This window comes from Pangasianodon hypophthalmus, chromosome 20 (assembly GCF_027358585.1).
Source record: "Pangasianodon hypophthalmus isolate fPanHyp1 chromosome 20, fPanHyp1.pri, whole genome shotgun sequence".
NCBI lineage: Eukaryota > Metazoa > Chordata > Actinopteri > Siluriformes > Pangasiidae > Pangasianodon > Pangasianodon hypophthalmus.
This window is the reverse complement of record NC_069729.1, coordinates 10,691,235-10,703,529: the sequence shown is the minus strand read 5'-3', so window position 1 is coordinate 10,703,529 and position 12,295 is coordinate 10,691,235. Positions and strand designations below refer to the sequence as shown.

General features: G+C 38.2%; 1 protein-coding gene across 2 annotated transcripts; it reads right to left on the bottom strand.

Annotated features, from left to right (window-relative positions):
• Positions 1-3,583: 3,583 nt before the first annotated feature.
• On the bottom strand, positions 3,584-11,520 carry LOC113539694 (uncharacterized). 2 transcript variants are annotated; one of them, XM_053227061.1, is made up of 6 exons: positions 11,286-11,520; positions 9,601-9,733; positions 8,154-8,386; positions 6,971-8,042; positions 5,477-6,883; positions 3,584-4,282 (listed from the first exon to the last, which is right to left on the bottom strand). In XM_053227061.1, the coding sequence occupies exons 3-4, from the start codon at positions 8,359-8,361 to the stop codon at positions 7,111-7,113; spliced, it is 1,140 nt and encodes a 379-aa protein (XP_053083036.1). In that variant the 5' UTR covers positions 8,362-8,386; positions 9,601-9,733; positions 11,286-11,520; the 3' UTR covers positions 3,584-4,282; positions 5,477-6,883; positions 6,971-7,110. The 2 variants fall into 2 exon arrangements, with proteins under 2 accessions (XP_053083036.1, XP_026791474.2); XM_026935673.3 differs by having other exon boundaries at positions 5,477-8,042.
• Between the last annotated feature and the right edge of the window lie 775 nt (positions 11,521-12,295).

Genomic DNA, 12,295 nt, shown 5'->3' with positions numbered 1-12,295 from the left:
TCAAGTCAGAACCTTTTCCACCCTCAATGTGAAATTACAGTGTATAAAAATTAAGTGAAAAACAATCAGAAACATTTTAGGGAAAACAGGAAAAATTAAAAAGTTACAATAACCTGGTTTCATAAGTGTGCACGCCCCTTTATTATTGGGGACGTGGCTGTGTTCAGAATGAAACAATCACATTCAATCTCAGGTTCAAAAGTAATTATTATACATGTGTTATCAATGAAATTATTCTGATTAACCCCAAAATTAACCCCAAACCAGCTGTTTCTGTAGGATTTTCTTGACCTCTTCTTGGTTTCATTTGACTGCTGAAGCCATGGTCTACAAAGAGCTTACAAAGCATGTATGGTATCTCACTTGTTGAAAGGTATCGACCAGGAGAGGGATATAAAAGAAGTTCCAAAACATTATTTGTGCTATGGAACACCGTGAAGGCCGTCATCAGTAAGTGAAAAAATATGGAACACCACAGTGACATTACCAAGAACAGGAGATCCTTCCAAAATTTACAAAAAGACAAGACAAAAACTTACCAGAGAGGCTGCCAAGAGACCTATGACAACATTAAAGGAGCTGCAGGAATGTCTGACAAGTACTGCATGTGACGACAATCTCTCATATTCTTCACATGTCTGGGCTATGAGTTAGGGTGGCTAGACAGAAAACCTTTCTCACAAAAAAACATCCAAGCCCCACTAAATCACCCTAAACTATGTGGCAAAATATGTTATGGTCTGGTGATGAGAACAATTCCAAAAGTTATAATTCCATAATTTCAAAAAGATATGTTTGGTGCAAAAAAAGCACATCACCAAAAGAACACTATGCCTACGGTGAAGCATGGTGGTGACAGCATCGTGCTGTACGGCTGCTTTTTCTCAGCCAGAACTGGGGCATTTATCAAGGTGGAGGGAATCATAAATAGCTACAAATTCCAGTCAATTTAGTGCAAAATATTCAGGCATCTGCTAGTAAGCTGCAGATGAAAAGGAATTTCACAACAATGACCCAAAGCATACATACAAATCAACAAAGGAATGGCTTAACCAAAACAAGATCAATGTATCTGAATGGCCTAGCCAGAGCCCAGACCTGAATCCAACTAAAAATCTGTGAGGTGACCAGAAGCGGGCCACAAAAAACGGCCATTTTAACAGGGGTGTGTAGACTTTTTATATCCATTGTAATTGTACAGGGACTCCAAATTATGTAAAAAATTAAAAGTTTAAAAACTGCATAATTGATAAGTATTCATCCCCATTTGTTTTAGCAATCTAAATTAGGACTAGTATTTAATTTTTGAGACTTCACAGTAAATATGTTAAACAGGGTACACCTGTTTTCATTTTAAATCCACCTGTGTCCAGTTGTGTGCTGAACTTTGATTTTGGGAGGTTTCACAGCTAAAATGGAAGATCAGATCTGTCCTGCTGTCGTGAAGACCAAGGAACTGCCCATTAAGCTTTGAGATGAAGTTATTAGAAGTAAAAATTCTGGAGGTTATAAAAAAATAGCAAAGCTTTGAACCTTCCTAGAAGCACTGTGAAATCCATTATAAGTGGAAAAAAATATGGCTTTTTTTTTTTTTTAACTCGGACGCTGCTAAGATCCAGCCAAACTGAGTGCCTAGGCAAGAAGAGCAGTCGTCAGAGAATTGTCCATGAAGGGGTTACCAGAGCTCAGTGGCTGAAATAGAAGAAGCTGTGCAGACCTCAACAATATCATCAGCTCATCACAGATCCAGCCTCTGTGGGAGCATGGCTAGAAGGAAGTTACTTCTGAGAAAATCTTTTAACGGTTACTCACATTTATTACTTTGCACAGCTGACATATATTCATAGAAAAATGCTAGTATTTTGCTAATGTTTTGCTATAATTTCCTGTTGACACTTGTGGAGTAAGAGAAGCAGTAATCTTGGAGTTATAAGAAGAAAGCCTTGTTGTCAGTGTGATCTGAGAGCAAAGGACTGCTGCATCATCACCATGGAAACCAGCTGGGTCAAACTTCTCATTTATTAATGTAGGGACAGTCTTGTCTTTTCCCTTCATTGAATTTTCACTATGCTTTTCAAAATACTTTAAATTCATTGGTGCAGAGAAATGAACTTCACTCCCTGTCTTACTTTTATCAATTGATAAGCAGGGCTGGCAGGGTCCTCAAAAATGGATTCTCTTATAGAAGAATTATCAATGCAATTATGCAAAGCTCAAGTGCAGTACCGGGAAGTGCACTATGATGCCTTACAGTAAATATATTAAAATACTTGTATGGCGTTTTATGCTTTTACCAGGACACTTTGCATTTTGGGCAATAAAATTGAGTTTTATGCAAATAAAATATAGATACAGTAGATTCAAAGATGATAAGATTCAAATTGGACTGGAAAATTTGGATGCAGGTGCTGGGACAGGGTTGCTATATTGAGGGTGGGGGAAGGTTTCAAGTAGGCACGGGTCCCAGTAGGACTTTAGGGAATTTTCACCTGATTTTTAATTCAATTCAATTCAATTTATTATTTGTATTACTCTTTCAACAATGGAAATGTATATATTCTGGATATAAATTTTAAATTTAAACTTGATTTTCATTTACCTTCAAGCATAAACTAAATTTTATTGTTTCAGTAAGGAAAAGAATAATTGAATCTGCAAATGCATTCAATCAAAATTCAAAACAGCCTTCCAAACAGTAAAAAATATAATCTTCCTCCAAACTCAAAACTATGCTTCACAAAACCTTAATGGTTGTTTTAAGCTCAGATGCATTAACTCATTTATAATCTATACCATATTTTTTTTTGTAAAGACATGAAAAATTATAAAGTAATAAGTAGAGAATGACATTTTGACCTGACTTGAATTAGGGTGTTGCCAGTTGAGTTATTATTAACCAAACTAAAAAAATTAAATGCTCCATCTATCATTGCACAACAAGTAGGGTAATACTACTCACCAGCACCACACAAATAACTTGTCTCCAGCAAACTCTACAAATATAAACACTGGCAGCTTTACTGAGTAGTGGTTGGAAAACACCTGTGAATGGATGGAGGCCAGCTGACTTACAGGGAACTGCAGACTAGTGTCATTGTTTAGGTTTGAGACACTTGGACATTATGGATTGCTCTTTTCCTCCCTCTTATGTCAATCCCTACACTGTTTAAAAAAAACAAAAAAACAAAAAAAAACCCTGTTGTTTTTACAGGAAAACGCTGGCACAATATGTACAGCAGCACAGTAGATAACTTTACTGGCACAATATGTAAACTGATTTACAGTGAATGAAATCACAGCTGAATCACATTACAAACTTGTTAAGTCTAAAAAAAACTTGTTTATTTATATACAACACAGTTATGCAAAATTGACTATTTCCTGTATTTTTTACATGTAATAATTGCTTATTGTGCATCAATAAATGATACAATTAACAGGGAAATATCAAACAAAATGCATTTTAACTGGTAAAACAACAGTAAAACTTTGCATTTTAAATGGAGATGTTCTGTATATTATACATAAAATCTATTCATAATATGCTGTATTTTTATGTTTTAATAATGAAGTTATTGTGGTAAATCTCAAAAACACATCTTGAGAAAAGACAAGAAGCAAAATATAACTTGAGAAATTTATTTAACAGCCATCGTCAATAGCTGTAAACAACTGGATGAATTTTTATTCAAACAAAGTTTTCAAAGTTTGAAACAAAGTTTATGTGCCAGGCACACAACAACAACCCACACTCTCCCTGTCTGGAATGTTCCACAGTATGGCATAAAACTAATCTATCTCCATGGAGCCAATCAGGTGATGCCAAAAGGCCAAGGTACAGGTCAGATCTACAGGCGAGCCCCCTCACGTTTGTTAAGGTATTTTTTGCAATAAAAACAGTTCTAATTGAATAAATGCAAGATAGATAAGTTTTATACCATATTGTGAAACATTCCCGCAAAGAAAGAACATCTTAATGAAACAAGCAGGTGGCGGACTCGCTACCAGAAAAAGTTAGTGCATCTTTAAGACTTTAAAAAAAAATTATATAGTGCCTTAATAAACATAATACACATTGTGGATTTAGAGCGAAAACTAACAGTACCTCTTTTCAAACAAAGAGTCAGAGTCCACAGAAAGAGTCCATATTTAGGCTTAACGCCACTCGTGATCGGAGAGTTCCTGTATCAGGGTGAGGACTCGAGGGTTCACGTTGAGACGACGATTGGAGTTTTTATTCTCTACTTTGGTTCCTTTTTCTGGGTTTATTGAGAAAAAACACCTGTAGAACAAAAGCATATTAAAGCATATTAAGCATTTTAATTGATCAGTTATAAAAAAAAATAAAAAAGACTACAAGAAACAATATACACACTACCGGTCAAAAGTTTGGAAAGTGTACTATTTTGATTGTTTTTGAAAGAAGTTTCTTCTGCTCAACAAGGCTGCATTTATTTGATCCAAAATACAGCAAAAACAGTATTATTGTGAAATATTTTTACAATTTAAAAATGCAATTTGTTTCTGTGATTTAAAGCTGAATTTTCAGCATCATTACTCCAGTAATGATCCTTCAAAAATCATTCTAATATGCTGATTTGCTACTCAAGAAACACTAATGTTAAAAACAGTACAATTTTTCAGGATTATGTAATGAATAAAGTTCAAAACAACAGCATTTATTTGAAATATAAAGCTTTTGCAACATTATAAATGTCTATACTGTCACTTGATCAATTTAATGCATCCTTGCTGAATAAATGTATTAATTTAAGTTCTTTCCTAAAAAATAAATAAATAAATAAATGAATGAATGAATAAATAAAATAATCTTACCGACAATGTTACAGAAGCTTTCTATTTCAGATAAATACTGTTCTTTTGAACTTTATATTCAAAGAAAAAAAAAAAAAAAAAAAAACTGTTTTCAACACTGATAATCATCAAATGTTTCTTGAGCATCAAATCATCATATTAGAATGATTCCTGAAGGATCACGTGACTGAATTTTGAGCATTTTAGTGATGCTCAAAATTCAGCTTTGCATCACAGGAATAAATTACACTTTAAAATATATTCAAATAGAAAAGTTTTTACATTTTAATAATATTTCACAATAACAGCTTTTTTTGTATTTTTAATAACATAAATGCAGCCTTGGTGAGCAGAAGAGACTTCTTTCAAAAACAGTAAAAATAGTACAGTTTCCAAACTTTTGACATGCATATATAAAAAAAACAGTCTGAGCCTTGCCAAGACTCAGAGCTGAACCAAGAGACTCAGGCCACACCCAGAGGCAAGGCCGAGAGTCAGACCCAGACTAAGACCGGGCTCAAGTCCGGCTCTTAGTCTGGGTCTGACTCTCGGTCTTGAGTCCCGGCCTTAGTTAAGGTCCGGATTAAGACCGGGACCTCTGAGCCGGACTCCAGGTCCCAGAGTCCCAGGTCTGAGAAATGAGTAAGCCATGTTTACTCACCTTTGAAGAAACTCCAGAGTTGAAGCCAGCTCATGAAGCAAGCCAGCTGTGCCTCGAACATGAGGCACAATGCAGAAATGAAGGAGGAGATGTTTGTGTTGATAAGGTTCCGATCCAGACTCAGCATGTACACTATATTACCAAAAGTATTCGGTCACCCATCCAAATGATCAGAATCAGGTGTCCCAATCACTTGGCCTGGCCACAGGTGTATAAAATCAAGCACTTAGGCATGCAGACTGTTTTTACAAACATTTGTGAAAGAATGGGCCGCTCTCAGGAGCTCAGTGAATTCCAGCGTGGAACTGTCATAGGATGCCACCTGTGCAACAAATCCAGTCGTGAAATTTCTTTGCTCCTAAATATTCCACAGTCAACTGTCAGCTTTATCATAACAAAATGGAAGAGTTTGGGAACAGCAGCAACTCAGCCACGAAGTGGTAGGCCACGTAAACTGACGGAGAGGGGTCAGCGGATGCTGAAGCGCATAGTGCAAAGAGGTCGTCGACTTTCTTCACAGTCAATTGCTACAGAGCTCCAAACTTCATGTGACCTTCAGATTAGCCCAAGTACAGTACGCAGAGAGCTTCATGGAATGGGTTTCCATGGCCGAGCAGCTGCATCCAAGCCACACATCACCAAGTGCAATGCAAAGCGTCGGATGCAGTGGTGTAAAGCACGCCGTCACTGGACTCTAGAGCAGTGGAGACGCGTTCTCTGGAGTGATGAATCACGCTTTTCCATCTGGCAATCTGATGGACGAGTCTGGGTTTGGAGGTTGCCAGGAGAACGGTACATTTCGGACTGCATTGTGCCGAGTGTGAAATTTGGTGGAGGAGGAATTATGGTGTGGGGTTGTCTTTCAGGAGTTGGGCTTGGCCCCTTAGTTCCAGTGAAAGGAACTTTGAATGCTTCAGGATACCAAAACATTATGGACAATTCCATGCTCCCAACCTTGTGGGAACAGTTTGGAGCGGGCCCCTTCCTCTTCCAACATGACTGTGCACCAGTGCACAAAGCAAGGTCCATAAAGACATGGATGACAGAGTCTGGTGTGGATGAACTTGACTGGCCTGCACAGAGTCCTGACCTGAACCCGATAGAACACCTTTGGGATGAATTAGAGCGGAGACTGAGAGCCAGGCCTTCTCGACCAACATCAGTGTGTGACCTCACCAATGCGCTTTTGGAAGAATGGTCAAAAATTCCTATAAACACACTCCTCAACCTTGTGGACAGCCTTCCCAGAAGAGTTGAAGCTGTAATAGCTGCAAAAGGTGGACCGACATCATATTGAACCCTATGGGTTAGGAATGGGATGGCACTTAAGTTCATATGTGAGTCAAGGCAGGTGACAGAATACTTTTGGTAATATAGTGTACCTTGTGGAGGAATAGCAGGACTGTCCTATGAACAAATTATTTAAGTGCTGCACTCACATGACAAATTCTATAAACAGTGCAATTAAAAAAAAGAGATATGAAACAGACTTACCACAGACAATAACAACGGGTGTCAGAAGCACTTGCTCCAGTTGGACCTCTTCTGCCAGACATGTATCTTCTACATGGAAGAACATGGACTCCTCCTTCTCATCAAAGTAGCTGAGCAGAAGCAGGATCATCTCTATCACATTATCTGAACAGCCACTCTGCAGTCCCCAGATCCTCTGAAGCCTTGCATAATTCTGAAGGAATTTCTTGCTCTTGTTGACACAAACTGTGGTCATGTAGCCTTTTTCCTTTCAAATCCAAATTTCGTGTGAATGTCTCTTTGAGGTCAATCCCAGTGAGTTCCATAAAGTGGACTGACATGCCAAGTTCATCAAACCAAAACGGCCACTCCTCTCTAAGGCATTTGATACTTTTTCCCTGGTTGACATGTTGACGCTGTGTGTAAAATGTGGACTTCATTAAACATTTTACCTCCTCTGGATTGGCATCAGAGTGTTGGAACATCACCTTGAGTTTTTCCATCTTTTGCTGCTGGCTCTCTTGAGTTTCTTCAAGGGGCAGAAATTTTACATTCCATTTAATGCATCCATAAGTGTCCTGCATTGCTGCTCTGTCTTCTAATGGGATCTCGTCTGTTTGGTCCGAGTCATCGGTCTGATGTTTTCTTTTTCTTATTTTGGGTGTTGAAGTGCGCCTCACATTTTCAATTCTGTTTTGCAACTGTTTGACAAGGGAATGGTAGCCTGTTCCAACAATATCACCCTCTATTACATCTTGGAGAGAACTGGGATATTTTGCCACCATTTTTGTTGCAACGTCAGTTGAATGCTTTTTACCTACATGAGGGCATTTTTGCATCATCTCAGTCACAACAATCCAGACCATTTGCCTCGTTAGTTTTGGGCCAGGCCTTTTTCCCCTCTCTAAAGCCTGCATCACTTCCTCAGGAAATTTACTCCATGGAATTTCAAAGTTGATGTCCCACTGTGTGTCAAGTCCTGGACTGCTGGAGGAGCTTGACGATGAACTTTGGGGTGAAACAGAGAGCGATGGCAGCGATTGGGTAGGTGAGGCTTCCATAGATGATAGTGAACTCTTCTCGGGAGTGTGGTCTTTAAATGGCAAAAAAATAAGATTGATTCATACTGTAAAATATTTCACAATGTCCATGTCTGCTGTTGATTTTGAATAGTTGTGTGGTGGTGTATAGTGTTTTTACTTACATTTCTGTTTCCAAGCAGAAAGAAGCTTTCTGGCTTCTACAGGTCTTAATGCTGTCATCAAATCAGCCTCCGTTACGAAGCGTAGATCATACGTCTCGACTCCAATGGACTGCAAGTGCTCTTCCAGGATGTTTTTGTTTACTGCTTGAAGTTGTGGTAGGACTTCCATGATGGCGCCATCTAGGAAGGTTCGCTCTGAGTCAGTCATATTTGCACTGAAGACAAAATGGCACCTTCAAACAAAACAGAAAATATATACAGTACATACACTTAACAGAGCAGGGACATGCATCAGGTAACACTTATATTAATGTCAAATTATTTACAGTAAGAAGTGAGCTTTAATTGGACTTTATTTTTCCACAATACTGTGTTTTAGTGGAATGACTTGGTATCCATCAAGAATGTATGATACCAAAGGATAGAAATCAGGCAGGTCATTAATGTTGATGCACTGTAACCCAAGACTGTCCTTTGTCACAGAATACAGATGGTATTCTGAGAGGAAGGTGCCTTTGTGGATATCCATCAGAACATACACAGATGTGTCATTATGAATCAAGATGAGTAGAAGTTCACCAAACTCCATATACTCATCATTTCTGTACACAAGAAACTGTCCTTTTTTATATGCAGTGCCCTTGTACTGAATGTCTGTGGTAACTGTGGTATGGCTTTCTGAAAAGGCTAACTCCCTGACTGCATGTTTAATAGTGTTACTGTAGAGGTTGGGATAAAACACACAGCTGTCCTTCACTTGCAGTAGTTTACTGCATTCTTGCCCAGCTAAAAGATATGCCTGATACATCTGATGACGCTCTGACGAAGTTTGACAAATGTTTTTGAAGTTTTTCAAGTGTCTGGCACATCTTTTAAAATAACTGTGCTTACTTTCAAACCTAAGCGTCCATATCAATGGACCAAATTTCAAGATCAGTGCTGAATAATGGCACAAATAGTGGTGCTTGGGTTTTAGTTGCACTTCGGGAAACAACATCTTTCTCAACTCCAAATATTCTTGGATCAAAATGTCAAGATATGCTATCTTGGACAAGGAATTGTTCTGAGCACAAATAAGATCCACAATGTCTTTTAGCTGGAGAGCTAACTGCCATACTTCATCCTCATGATTTTGCACTTTGTCACCAATCAAAACTGGTAGCAATCTCAAAAGGTTCCAGTTTTGAATGGCTTGCCCTGATAACTTGGCACTGTCTGGGTTGACAGCACATGGCTTTGTGAGTGCTTCAGATCCTTTGTACTTTAACTGTTTGATGCGCCTGTTTAAGAGTGAGTACGTGAACCATTTTTTCTTTTTTATAATGTTCTTCAGGTACAGTGTTAGATCATATGACAAGACTCCTTCAAAGAGGTCATGACCTAAACAGGGCGGGAGACCAGGCTGGGATACGTGAAAAGACTCAAGGGCATTAAAGATAGAGTTTACCTTTATCCCTCTGACGCCTTGGATGTTTTCAGCCTGGAGATCAGCAACAGCTGCGTCATACATCTCTGGAGTGCGTAGAGGACCACAGACATTCGGATCAGCCACAAACTCACTTCTTGTGATTTCACAGTACCTGCAAAAATATTGAGAATGGCTGAAGTTCTCTGTAAACCCACCTATGCAATGAGAACCCAAGTTATCCCCAGCAATGCAGTAAAGACCCCCTTTTACTGTTTGTCCATCTACATTTATTCCATCTGTCTCCAAGGATTTCAGATCTGCCAACAACTCTGAGAAAACTTTGACTACTCCAAAACGCTTAAGGTCATCCTCAACACACAACAAGACTAAAAACATATTATCAGTATTTGAACGCAAATGAATGGGTAAATTTGCTAATGAAATATAGACTGCAAGAACTTTGTGCATCTTTTTAGCAGAACCCAGGGGATTCACAATTTCAAATGAATCTTGGTACAAAATCAGTTTGAGGCTTTAAGGGTTTTCATTGAAGAACTGGTGACATTTGAAATTTTGTCCATCATATAAATCCGTAAAAACCTCTACATCAGGATCTCCAAACTGTTGTGACTGTGTATTCCTCCCTAAACGTGACTGTAAAAAGCTCTTCAGAGTTTCTGCTACTGGTATGTAGTAAGCAAATTTTTGTCATGTTTTCATCCATTCCCAGTGCCACTTTTTGGGGTTCTGTGTAATTAAACATTTTTGTGAATGTCTGATTTCTAGAGTATGTAGTTCTTAATTGTCCCTGATGACAGGCAGAGAACAAATCTGACTCTTTAATGCAGTCACAGATTTTAGAGACTGCTTCATCTGATAGGCTCATATCATTTTTTAAAAAAGAACTTACTCTAGTTATTGTATAGGCTTGACCTAACTCGTGCACATTCTGCATTTCCTCAACAATAGTCTGTATAGTTGAGGCAGAAATTAGCAGCTGTCCTTGTAGTTTAAGGTAAAAGAGACACATGTTTCTGACATAAGACTGACTATCATTCTCTGGCATATCACTGGCTGCACTAGCTGTTGGCATGACTTCATGTGTGTTTTCTGAATCATCTGTACTGGCAATGACATCTGGGGGCTGAGGGCGAGTTTCCCTGTACATGTTATCGATACCATCTGGGGAGCATGCTTTATGCTTTCTACACATGTGAGAAGTAAATGACGACTTTTTTGTAAACACGTGTTTACAACCACTTACTGGACATGACACAGACCTGCCCTCGCCAATATGATCATTTAAGTGAGACACAAGCTCTTTCACCGTGTGAAAACGGCGGGCACATAATGAAACTGCGCATTTTAAATCCGCAACAACAGCTATAGGAGCAGCTTGCGCTGCATTGTGCACACGATAAAAATGGCCCTTGAAAGCTGAGTAAGTGATAAATGTTTGACTACAGTTGGCGCCAACACATTTAAAAAGACAACGGGGCTCATTCCTATGCACTTTGCAATGTAGTACATAGCCTCTTAATGTATCCAATTTCTTTTTACAAAAGACACAGGTGATCATTTTTGGGATTTCAAGTGTTTGCCTGTGCTTTTCAGCTGAACCAAGTTATCACGCATTGATCTAGCTAGCTAGTTCACACCATGTGCTTTCAGCACACATTTTCGTTTGGTCTCGAAAAAAGTAGGCTAAACACTGTGAAGCTTACCGTGCAAACTTTTAATTTTCCAATTGAACAGCAGCAGACCCTCTAAAAACTTCTTAAAATTGTAGATAAAAACGTTTAAAAGACACTGTTCCGAAGACTTCTGCTGTGCCTCTGTTTTCTTTCTAGCAAGCGCTGCTCTGGCTCGCTCGTTATTGACGTCAGCCGCAGGTGAGTGTCTCCCGCTCCTCACGTCATTATCCAATCAGAGACGAGTTTATCTGCGAACTATGCGATTCAAAATTAGCAGACTCAGCGGCAGAGCACAATGAGAGAGGACAAGTACAAGTCTGTGTTTAGAGGAGGCACTGGTTGTTTAGCCTGTGATAATGATAAAATGCTCAAAACAATGCTGAAATAATTTATAAATATAAATAGAAAACCAGTAGGCTAAGTATAACATTACAATTTAAAGACTAAAAGAAACATAAAGCATACAAGGATTATGGTTAGGACTGAACAGAAGTGTTACTTTGCACAGGCCTCAGTAATTTTAATTCCTTATACACATACTTTATAAATAGAGTAGGCTACAAATAAATCATAAAGCGATGTTAGTGAAGGCACTGTTTGGTTGTTTAGCCTGTGATAATGACACAATGCTCAAATTATTACTATTGTTTTATCAATAGGCCTATGTAGAAAACCAGTAGGCTAAGAATTACATTAAAATTTAAAGACTAAAAGAAACATAAGGCATATAAGGATTAGGACTGAACAGTACCTATTACTTTGCATATCAATATTATAATTTGAATTATAAAAACAATGTTATTATAATTGTAGCCTATATTTTTATATATAAATCCAGACAGGCAACCTCTCAGGTTCACAATACATTTTTTTCTAAAAACATTTTTACTACCTCAATTTGCATCAATCATATTAAAAGTACAGCATAAACTTGTATAGTGACTTACTTTAGTTGTATTTTTAAGAACAACTGACTAAAACTTTAGTTTTTACAATATTTGCATGTCAAATGAACAAAGTTGTTTTGTTATGAGTATTAC